Raw genomic sequence first — 13,254 nt, forward strand, 5'->3', positions numbered from 1 at the left:
ATTTATTAATCAAATAATATGTTTTACCAATAAATAGCAGTTTATTTTCTTATTTTCCTATTATATAAGTATTTTAAAAAATGTCAAATTTTTAAAAGCGAAAATACGTCTAAACGAATCAAGGTAACAAAAAAAATTACCAATATTTGTTATAGTTCTAGCGTACATAGCAAATTAGTTTCTTAATTATACAGAGTGATAAAAATTGTGAATAAATTGCATATCAAAACTTTCAATTGTTGTTAAGTTGTTATAAAAGATAATTTTCATCAGCAATGTTTTTTTCATTAATTTGTGTAAAAATCGGTAGCTAAAAACAACAACCACTCTAAAATAAAGAATACCAAAAAAAAAATTTTTAATTTACTTTTTTTAATTATAAAATTTTCTAGTTTATTTAATTAAACCTAATATTTCGTTACAATTTTGTTTACTTTTTTTATGATTGTTTTTTTTTCCTCAGTTGATAAGTTTAGCTTTTTGCCGCGAATTATAGAAACTCTTTATAAGTTAAAAGTTGTAACTGTCGTGGTCAGTGTATCTAAGAAAGTTACTTTAAACATGGGCGAACAAGATGTACAACCGCTTGCGCTTCCTGGAAGCCTTAATATATATCACCCCTCGGAATTAGGGTCAACATTTGACAATGCTGACCTAACTGCCGACCTGAAAGTGTTTGAGGTTGTCAAAAAATCCTGAACTCGTTTCTATGTTTTATGGTAAGACCTTTGTATTAAATTTTATTTGCTGAACTGATGCTGACTTCTATAAGATTGAGGTGAATTTTCCTAATTCTGAGGGTTGATATATATATATATATATATATATATCAACCCTATATATATATATATATATATATATATATATATATATATATATATATATATATATATATATATATATATATATATATATATATATATATATATATATATATAAATATATATATATATAAATATATATATATATATATATATATATATATATATATATATATATATATATATATATATATATATATATATATATATATATATATAAAATCTCTTTTACACAGAAAAAGAAAAAAGAAAAAGAGGATATATATTATAATGATTATACTTTAAAAGGCTAAATGTATGTATGTTAAAACTTTAGCGTCGTCTCCGTCATCTTACATGCATAATTGGAAGAAATATTGATGCAAAATTAGTTCCAGTAACTCGACAGAATAAATATTCTCTTCTGAGCTTATACTTTACACTTCATGCATCAGATAATCAAAACAAAGGTAATCATTAAAATTTAATTATGAAACTTTCATTTGTATATATTTAAAAAGTTTTACAATCTTGCTTTATCACTGTAAACCAATCAGACTGCAAGGTTTATGTTGTGGCAAACTAAACCTTTAAAACATTTAAAAAAATGAGTTTTTAAAATCTAAAGACAAAGTGCTAAAGAGCAAAACAAGGCAACAAGGCAGACATAAGGGTAAGTCTGAGTAAGTCTTTAGTCCATTAAGGAATCATTAAAAAAAATTATTACTTTTATTTAATATTTATAGTTAATTTTTAACATAAAATTACTTAACGAGGAAATCATACTTTGAAAAAACTTAAATAACATAATATACATACATAAATAACATCTACAACAGCATAGTTATAAATATCTTTAGCAGTACATCCATATCAATACATTTATATATCTATTTTCAATACATTTATATAACTTAAATTGCTAGTTTAGATGAGCACTCTGACGTCACACTGAAATAGCCTGCTGCTGGGGGCTTCAGTACATACATTGACTGACAAATAGCCTTACTCGCACCAGAGTGCTGCTACATCGACTGAGCGTTTGGTATGGGGCAACAATCTTTTCTTTCATTATTCTTTGTTTTTTCTTCTTTTTTTAAAAACACATTATGCTATAAAGATAAGCAAAAATAGTGAGCAAATGCTCATCTAAAGCTATAGAAGATGTATTTCTATATTCAATATATGAATGTATATTTATATTTAGATACATAAATATATGTTCATACTAAATGCATGCAAATACATGCATTTAGTAAGTGACCAGGGCCCCGGCTAAAAACAGAGGTTTCAAGTTAATTTTTATGAAAGTTTAAGAAAATATAAGAAAAAGTCACAAAAATAATATATACAAATATAATATAACTCATAAATATTTACAATGACAAATAAGAAAGAACAAAGTAGATCAGATGGATATATGGTGTCTTTAAAAGATAGGAAAAGTAGCAATGATCTTAGAGAGAGTATGAGAGTAGTAATTATATTTATAGTGTGTATCAGAGAAGATGATATGATGCCAATGATTAAGATGATGATCATGATCATTGTCATCATCATCATCATAATCATCTTAATCATCATCAACTGTATGCTTGATGGTGATAATGATGATGATATTATGATGATGATGATGATGATGATGATGATGATGATGATGATGATGATGATGATGATGATGATGATGATGATAATGATGATGATAATGATGATGATGATGATATTATGATGATGACGATGATGATGATGATGATGATGATGATGATGATGATGATGATGATGATGATGATGATGATGATGATGATGATGATGATGATGATGAGTATGATAATGATGATGATGTAGAGATGATGATGATGATAATGATGATGATGATGATGATGATGATGATGATGATGATGATGATGATGATGATGATGATGATGATGATGATGATGATGATGATGATGATGATGGTGATGATGATGGCGATGAGATGATATATATATCTTTATATAAAATATATCATGAATTTTAAATAACAATATATTTATAAGGAATATCAATAGTAATGCAGCCCCGGTCACAAACCTGGCCCCGGTCAAATATTAACCCCGGTTGCTTACTACATGCATTCCTATGTATGTACAAACATAAGTATTTGTATGTTTATATATCAATGTACACACACACACACATATATATATATATATATATATATATATATATATATATATATATATATATATATATATATATATATATATATATATATATATATATATATAACCCGTAGATGTTGTCCGAAAGTTTTTTCCATATTTTGTTGACAAAAAGTAAAAATTAAAATGCAAGACCGGAATTGTTTTTTTTTATTAATTGATAGACTGCCTGCCCCAACCAAACCCTCAGTCGCTGTAGCAACACTCCCTTGCGGGTCAGGCTATTTGTCAGTCGATGTAGCAGCACTCCCTTGCGAGTCAGGCTATAAGATAGTCGATGTAGCAACACTCCGCGCATGATTTACAGTAAAAAAAAAAAAAAATTTTATTAAAAAAATTAAAAATAAAAAAATTTTATTAAAAAAAATAAAAATAAAAACATTGTTTATATTGTTTAAAACATTCAGAATGTTTTTAAAACATTCTGGTCAATTAAATTAGCGTTTTTGTGGTTTTTTTAAAAAACGATTTGTTTGTAATTAAATTAATGGTTTTTACTTTCGTCCAACACGCAAATGTTGGACGAAAGTCAAAAGTAATTAAAAGTGACGTATGTGTTGGCATAAGAATCACTTTTTTCCTTCCACTCTTCCCAAAGACAACAAACTATAGATCTCTCTCTCTCTCTCTCTCTCTCTCTCTCTCTCTCTATATATATATATATATATATATATATATATATATATATATATATATATATATATATATATATATATATATATATTAGGGTGTATCAAAAAAAACTTTTTTTTCAATATCAATTAACAGTAAATGGTGTTATTGCTTTATTTGAATCGGAACTAAAAAGGCCAGTGCAGTGGCTTGTTTGTCAAATACATGGTAATGAACTCCCCCTTCGACATCTAATTCAAAAACTAGATGGACCAATGTCAGGCCCTAGTGGATGGACTGGGCCAATTGGAAGAGAAATTCAATTTTGTGAAACATTGCCAATAGTTGATTTTGTTCCAATTAGTATTACTTTGCCAGAACTTGAAAGAAATTCTCTTAGTTCAGACCAAAAGTACTTACTTAATATCTGCACAGCTGTATCTACAGGTTATTGTCTGCCAGATCTGGCTCTAAGAAATCCTGGAAAACTGAACCGCGCTAGATGGGTGACCACAGCAAATAGAATATTGCGTTATTATGTTGGATGCAGCGAACCTTCCAACAAACTGCAACAGATCGTAGAGTTTGTCATGAAAGTGTACTGCCAAATGTGGTTCACCATAAAATCTGAACCATTGTGCACAGAAGGTGCAAGACACTTGTGGCAAATGATTCATTTATTAAGGTATGCTAGTAGTGAAATAAAAGCAATCGTCTTGCTTGCTATGCTAGTAGTGAAATAAAAGCAATTGTCTATCCCGTAATCCAAAGAAATGGATTTTTTGCACACACCCAGAGAACTTGCTTCTTTCAATGATATCGGGTTCTCGCCCACATGTCAGAAAATTGGGACTACTGCGAATAATGAAAGCAAGATCTTTGATAAAAGCCAACATTCGACAGTTTTACATACCCAAAATCAATTTTGAAGCAAAAGATTACATAGAGTTAATTGATTGGCAAAAATGCAAACTCACTGAACCTCCGATTACAACTTGCTTCTCAGATGAATGTCTTACAGAAATGGTAACAAATGGCCATGTCCCAGAAGTCCAACATTTTCCATGTCATACTCAAGGAGTAGAGAGATGCATCAAACTCATTACTGAGGCTTCTGTTGAAGTGTGTGGTTATGATAGCAGAGATGGATACATTTGAGCAAGACTTGCTTCACGACAAATAATGCCTTCATTCAACACTAAAAGTCAATTTCAGACAAAAAAAATTGTTTGATGCTTAAACAATGAACAATATTGTCATATTTTGTTCAGTTTCCAGTACTTAAAACTTAAATTTTTAAGTGTTTTGTTGAAAGATTTTTTTTATTTCTTCTTTTAATTGTTTAACTGTTTTAATTATTTAATTTCTTATGATAATAAGTGAGTGTTATAACTTTTTAAAAAAAAACAATAATTGATAAAACAAATATTAAAAAGTGCAAAAAATAGTTTTTCCAGAAATATTCTTCTCTTAAAAACTGAAAACAATATTTTTGTTTTTTGCTGTAAAATTGGCATTATTAATATTAAATTGGTAATTATTTAGTAATTTTAGCTCATTTTTCACTTTATTACAAGTCTGATATATACATGAGATCTGTAACATAATTTGCTATTTTTTACTAAAATTGATGAATAATATAATATTTTGTAAAAAACAGCCCTCTGGAGGAAACTGAAGACATTTTTTTCTTCAAATTGTTCCAAAATTATATCTTATAAATGATTAAAATGACTCAATGTGTTTTGTGTTATTTTTCCACTCTATTACAAATTTGATATTATGTAAGGGATTTACACTGTAGACTTTTTGACAAGAATTTTGACAAAAATTTGTCTTTTGTTACATATCAGCCCCCTGGTGGCAACTGAAAACATTAAAAGTTTTTGTTAAAATTTTTCCCGAATAATAAATGACTCGTGTCATTTTCCCACTCTATTACAACTTTGACATGAAAATATGCATGCCCCTTATCGCAACATATTTTGCAATTTTAATTAAAAAAATTGAAAAATTGTGTTTTTGTTCAAAATTAGCTCCCCTGGCGGCAACTGAAGACATCACAATTTTTTCTTGTAATTTTGCTCTATTGATAAATGACTCTTTTTGTCATTTTTCCACTCTATTACAACTTTGAAATGTGTAAGGGATTTGCGCACTTTTGTTGTCAAAAAACTTGAGAAAAATAAAAAAATTGTTTTTTTTTTTGCAAAATTCCACCCCCTGGCGGCAACTGAAGACATTAAAATTTTTTCACAAAAGTTTGCATAATTAATCACTGCCTGGTTATACAACTTTTATGCACTATTACAACTTGATATTGAAAAAAAAGTTTTTTTTGATACACCCTAATATACAGCCAATAATAATAATAGACAGCCAACACAATAGTTGTCTAAAAATTTAACTGTAACCTGTTTTTGCAGTTAAATTTTTGTCTAAATCAGAGTTTGTTAAAAATTGTCTTTAAACAATTTTTAACAAATTCTGATTTAACATGATGTTTATAACCTCTAATATTGGATGCTGGACCTGGTGTATTGATTGAATGCATTTGTATCTGGACTTTCTTCATATCAATAGATTCAAAACCTTTATATAATTTATATTGTTGTATAAGGTCACCCCTTAGTCTTCGAACTTCTGTTGTTAAATCTAATATTTTTAGTCTTTGATTGTATCCCAGATATCTTAATTCTGGTATCAATTTAGTTACTCTTCTTTGAACTTTTTCAAGTTCTTGGATATCTTTTTTATAATAGGGATTCTAAGCTTGAATCACAAATTCCAAATGAGGTCTAACGTACATGCAATAAAGCATTTTCATGAGGTATTTATCTTTATATCTAAAAGTATTATTTATTATTGCAAGCATATTGTTTGCTTTACTGGCAGCATTCCTTACTTGTCTTTCCCATTTTAAATCCTTGTATATATAAGTACCTAAATCTTTTCCGAGAGTAGATTTTTCAATTTCTATTAGTTCACCATCATCAACCGAATTTGTTTTGCATTACATCACTACTCGTTATTTCCTATTCAATAAGAATAATTCAATCCATTTATAAGGCATACCAAAAATACTGGAAGCATAAACCTTAGCACATAATTTAATTTGACTCTGTCAAATGCTTTTAATTTGACTCTGTCAAATGCTTTTAATTTGACTCTGTCAAATGTTTTTCGAAAGTCAGTATACAAAACATCAATTGGAATACCGTTTAATAATGCGCTTGTTAAGGTGTCAAGAAATTCTAGTAAATTCATTGTGCAGCTCTTACCTTTCAGAAAGCCGTGCTGTTCTTTTGCTAATAACTTGTTTGTTATTAAATGCTTGATTATATTAACAGCAACTATTCTTTCTAATATTTTACATGGTATTGACGTCAGAGATAGTGGTTTGTAATTTTTTGGTTTCAACTTACTACCTTGTTTAAATATAGGCGTTATATTAGCTTTCTTCCAAATATTAGGTACAGTACCATCTTCTGTAGATTTTTTAAATATTAAATAAAGAGGATATGAAATTGATGAACTCCATTGTTTTAGAAAAAAAGGATGTACCAAATCAACTCCAATTGATTTTGATATATCAAGAGCCTATAATCTTCTTTCTATATCATTTTGTGTTATCTCGACTGAATTAATGTTTTCCTTTATTTGGTTTCTGATTTCAATCTTTAAATGATTATCTTGAGTTTTATTTGGTTCATGTTCCCAATTTGTTGATTTATTTAAAAGCCACATTTTATTTTTTTACTTAATTTTTAATTTTAGAGCAGAAGTAATGTTGCGATATTTTGAAAAATATACAAGAAATTTTCAAAAGGCTATACTCAAGCTAGAAATATTTGATGACTGGTATTTCTCATTGAAAATATATTAATATGAGTTGTAAAAATATAATATTTCACTTGAAATACTCACAAGAAATTTATTTTCATAAAAATAGCTACATAAAGTTGACACATTCGCAACTTCCGTGCGTGACTTTCGTGCATGATCATTCTTGAACTGCGTTTAAACGATTGCTGTGACTCTATAATTCATAGTGCAATCCTTTAACTTTCAGAAAGTCTTTACTAATATCTAAAACATTGTTTTTTAAAAAAAGTATGCTACTGAATTTTATATCTTCAGAGATATTAAAGTTAATTTATCTAGTAACTAAATTTTACGTTTTTCTATTCCGTGCGTGATTATGCTTCAAACTTAATTTATTCTTTGATAACATTACTAGTGAATACCATTTTTTGCTTACAAAATGTTTATGTATATTAGAATTAAATGAGACTAAATTGGAGATTGCCAGTTTTATTTTTATGAAAATAATAGACAAAACATATAAGAGTTTCCGTGCGTGATTTTTTGGAAATGCTCATGTGTGTGTATATATATATATATATATATATATATATATATATATATATATATATATATATATATATATATATATAGAGAGAGAGAGAGAGAGAGAGAGAGAGAGAGAGATCTAAAGTTTGTTGTCTTTGGGAAGAGTGGAAGGAAAAAAGTGATTCTTACGCCAACACATACGTCACTTTTAATTACTTTTGACTTTCGTCCAACATTTGCGTGTTGGACGAAAGTAAAAACCATTAATTTAATTACAAATAAATCGTTTTTTAAAAAAACCACAAAAACGCTAATTTAATTGACCAGAATGTTTTAAAAACATTCTGAATGTTTTTAACAATATAAACAATGTTTTTATTTTTTTTAATAAAATGTTTTTATTTTTATTTTTTTTAATGAAATGTTTTTGTTTTTATTTTTTTTTACTGTAAATCATGCGCGGAGTGTTGCTACATCGACTATCTTATAGCCTGACTTGCAAGGGAGTGCTGCTACATCGACTGACAAATAGCCTGACTCGCAAGGGAATGCTGCTACATCGACTGACAAATAGCCTGACCCGCAAGGGAGTGCTGCTACATCTACTATCTTTTAGCCTGACCCGCAAGGGAGTGTTGCTACATCAACTGAGGGTTCGGTTGGGGCAGGCAGTCTATCAATTAATAAAAAAAATAATTCCGGTCTTGCATTTTAATTTTTACTTTTTGTCAACAAAATATGGAAAAAACTTTTGGACAACATCTACGGGATGTATATATATATATATATATATATATATATATATGTATATATATATATATATATATATATATATATATATATATATATATATATATATATATATATATATATATACACACACACACACACACAATAGAGTGCAAAAGTAACCGGACAAGAGCATAACTTGAGATTTGAAAAAAAGTTTTGTATTTCTTTAATAAAAAAAGTTTTGTATTTCTTTAATATAGTTCTCAAAAAATTGCTAATTTGTTAATGAAAACTTTTCTATGACCTAACTTCTGAATACCCCTAATAAATATACAGTAGCGTGCAAAAGTAACCGGACAAGAGCATAACTTAAGACTTTTTAATGAAAAGTCCAATTTCTTTCAAATTTTCACTGAAATGTTAAAAAATTGATTACAAAACTAAAAACAAATGAGTTTTTACTAAATTTAAGCAATCTAATCTTAAAAGTTCATTTAATTAAAATATGCGTGTGCAAAAGTATCCGGACAGAAAAAAAAAACTTGAATTAGATTTTTTTTTTTAACATTTTCAAAATCGAAAAATGCTTTATTTTAAAGTAAATTGCTTTAGTACTTCGTCGGGAAGTCCTTAGCATTAATTACTGCTTGAGTGACAAGACATTGAGTCCACCAGCTTCATAATCACAATAGGTTTGATTTTTCCCCATTCTTGTTTCAGAGTAATCAATAAATCAATTTACTTTAAAATAAAGCATATTCAATTTTAAAAAATGTTTAAAAAAAATCTAATTCAAGTTTTTTTTTTCTGTCCGGATACTTTTGCACACGCATATTTTAATTAAATGAATTTTTAAGATTAGATTGCTTAGATTCAGTAAAAATTCATTTGTTTTAAGATTTGTAATCAATTTTTTGACATTTCAATGAAAATTTGAAAGAACTTGGACTTTTCATTCAAAATTTATCTCAAGTTATGCTCTTGTCCGGTTACTTTTGCACACTACTGTATATATATTAGGGGTATTCAGAAGTTAGGTCATAAAAAAATTTTCACTAACAAATTAGCAATTTTTTTAGAACTATATTAAAAAAATACAAAACTTTTTTTTTAACTATTTTTTTATCTTGCGCTGGCCTCTTCAAGTTTTAGAAAAAAACATTTTTTTTTAAATTGCTTAGTATACAGGGAGAAAAAAAAAGCTAGATACTATTTTAACAAATGAATATATTTGTTATTTAAAAGACATAAAAATTATCATTGTAGGTTTATTTTCTGGCTGTCCTGTAACCATTGCGGACACTTTTTACCAGTTGCAATCAATTAATCAATGAAATCCATGTTTTTCTGGCAGAAAGTCTTCTGATGAAGATAGAGCTCTGATTTTTTTTAATGTATGCTTAAATAAGTTATAAAAAGGATCAGCAATGTATTTTGTTAAAATCCTATAAAAAGAAGGGTGTGGGGATTGTTCCCTTTGTCCTTCCAAGCTGAAATTTGGTCTAAAAAAGACATTTTTTAAACGTCGTTTGAACATCTTTTGAACGTTAAAAAAACCTTTTTCTAGATTAAATACTGGATGGGTGCATGATGTAATTATATTTTTTCTTATTAAACACGGTTCTGTTTTTTATTGGAAAAGAAGCCACAGAACATAAAAATTAACATATTGACTTCCACAGAAAATGAAAATTGATATCTTGCCAGCTTGGTTCAAGATATTTGTTCTGCAACATAAAATGTAGCAAGCTATAATTTCCAATTTAAAACTATTATTTAAATAATAACTCTTTTAAAAAAGCTAGCTAATTGTATAATTCTTTATTTTTTAAATAAAATGGCAACAGATCAGTGTCAAGAGGAATGCATTTTAGGATCCTTTATATTTACCTGGCCTAAATTTTGATTTCAAATTATCACTGCTAGTAGGCTGATCATGAATATCAATGCATATACCACAAAGTTTATGAAACTGAAGAAAAGTAAAGGATCTGTCACTTTCAATCCTTGGAAACTATAGCTGGTACCAACTGCTATTACTATTTTGCTGGAAAATTCAGACACTTCAAACACTAAATAAGAAAAGAGTAACCAAAATGCTCTATAACATGCCCAGACCAGATGACTATGATATGGATAGACATAATAATAAAGGTTTCTTACCTGTAATGAAAGACATATCTGTACTTAACAAGCAGCAAAAACTGGTTGACTTCATCACTGGTAAATCTCATGACATTTTTGGTCATGAAAAAACCAAGTGTTAACGGATGATTTATCTATATTAGATTCAAGAAATTGGGATTGTACACTGCTATTCAAGAACTCATCTAAATCATTATTTTTATGACAATTTAAGATATTGAAATCCCTTTCAAAGATGAAACACCGTCCATTGAAATCTTCATAAAGGTTGAAGTTGAGTCTAAACCACGTAGTTATAACAAGTCTAGAACAAAATCTGATGTATTTTAAACATATACAAGATCTCTTGAAATTAAATGGCCTATACTGTCATTAAACTCACCCTTCTGCACATTATAGTAATTGGAAATTTTTCAATTTAGAAAAACAACCAAAAATGTTGGTTTCTGTAAAGTTTACTTTCTAAACCTTTGCATAGAGTAGCAATATTGTCTTTGCATAGAGTAAAAAATTGCTCAAAATCTCCTAAATTCATCTAATTTTTAACTCAAAAAAAGTGTTTCCATCCTGCTTAAGATGGAAAGAAAGTTATTGAATTCGAATTTTTTGATAATCATTTTTGATTTTAAAATAGTCAATCTATGGTAACATAACAAAATTAATATTTGTCATGTTACCATAAAGTAAACTTTGAAAAATTTCTAGAGTTATCTAACTTTAATGGGTTCAAAAATATTTTTTAGATAAAAGTAGAGATGTTAGGATTGATAATAAATAAATAAATTGATAATTAAATCTATTTTGATATTAAAGTTACAATAATGCTGAGACAAGTTGAAGTTTTTAAAAAAAAAATTGGGCGTACTCAAAAGCAGGATGATATTTGCTGGGTGCCAAAAACAAGTTATTGTTAAAGTGAAAATTTAGTTTCATTATTTGAGTAATATTTGCTTATTCAAATCCTAATCAATGTATGTATGTATGTATGTATGTATGTATGTATGTATGTATGTATGTATGTATGTATGTATGTATGTATGTATGTATGTGTGTATGTATGTATGTATGTATGTGTATATATATATATATATATATATATATATATATATATATATATATATATATATATATATATATATAAATGTATATATAAAATATATATATCTATGAAATATATATATAATATATTTATATAGAGAGAGATTTTTTTTCCCCCTTCTCACTCTTTTTTTTTATATTTTATCTCTCACTTTATCCACTAACTTTGAATTGCAATTCTCAACCAGCAGTCAAGGCAGATCTCAGAGAAAAAAGTTGTAATTTATTCCATTACTTTGCTAAATTTTTTAGATTACTTGCTTTTTTTATTGCTTGATCAACTTTTAATTGTTTTTTGTATTTTTCTAAACAGTTGAATCTAGCACATCTCTTTCTCGCTTATACTATTATTAGACTCCTAATGTTATACACTTTTTATACTAAACGCTTTCATTAGCCATATTATTTATATCATATATTAATTTTATATAAATATGTATTTAGAAAATTTTTTTTTTTTAGTTTTATACAAAAGTGAAATAATTGAAAACACACTTGTAAGTATTATATACTTATCTATATTTATACTTATTTTATTTGCAGATTTATATATATATATTTTTTAGATTTATTTATTTATGTAGATTTTCTCGATTTACACAATAAACATTATCATGCTACTGGTTTTATGAAGTTAAATGAATATAACATGTTATTATGTTTTTTTTCTTTCTAGAATCCAAACTGGCGCGATTTTGATCCTGAAGTTTTTTTAAAAAACTCATCCAAGAAAAAAGATTGTATCTTTTTTGTATGCCTGTCTTTGTATATGTTTTATATATAGTTATGTTGACAACTAAGGTTATTAATTAATTAGTTGTTACAATAAATTTCACAAATTGTTTTTATGATTAAGTAAAAAGCTTTCTGTTGATTGTCAAACAAAACTCAAGATCTAAGCAATTTTTTATTGATTGTGTTTGTATATGAAGGAAAACAAACGATAATGTAGGTTAGTGAACGTTTCTGAAATCAACTGTCACTGAACTGCTGTTATGACTTTTTATTATCTTTTTTTCTTTTATCTAAGTTTAATGTCCAATCTTGGTTCACACTTTAGAGAGATTTTCAAAATACAATTTTCTAATTAAAATTTTTTTTGAAAGTGTTGAAGCAATTTTTTACAACTCTTTCTATGTGTTATCTTTTGTAAGATTTTCCATCACTTTTCAGATTTCTAATTTTTTGTTAGATTTCATGGTTTTTTTATAAGATTTACCATCACCAACTTAGTGCTTGAGTAGTACTTTGGAATGCAAAAATGTCAATGTCATAACGGACACAATTTAAATTAGTCTTAATGATTATTTTTC

The 13,254-nt window shown here is 27.3% G+C and overlaps 1 protein-coding gene across 1 annotated transcript in view; it reads left to right on the forward strand.

Annotated features, from left to right (window-relative positions):
- LOC100200601 (UV radiation resistance-associated protein) overlaps positions 1-13,254 on the forward strand; it is a 41,182-nt gene that overhangs the window by 2,761 nt on the left and 25,167 nt on the right. Inside the window, exons 2-4 of the mRNA XM_065788308.1 lie at positions 1,138-1,270; positions 12,404-12,438; positions 12,618-12,681. Of these exons, the coding sequence (XP_065644380.1) occupies positions 1,138-1,270; positions 12,404-12,438; positions 12,618-12,681 (232 nt within the window). The remainder of the gene's footprint in view (positions 1-1,137; positions 1,271-12,403; positions 12,439-12,617; positions 12,682-13,254) is intronic.

The sequence above is a fragment of the Hydra vulgaris genome, chromosome 01 (assembly GCF_038396675.1).
Source record: "Hydra vulgaris chromosome 01, alternate assembly HydraT2T_AEP".
NCBI classification, from domain to species: Eukaryota; Metazoa; Cnidaria; class Hydrozoa; order Anthoathecata; family Hydridae; genus Hydra; species Hydra vulgaris.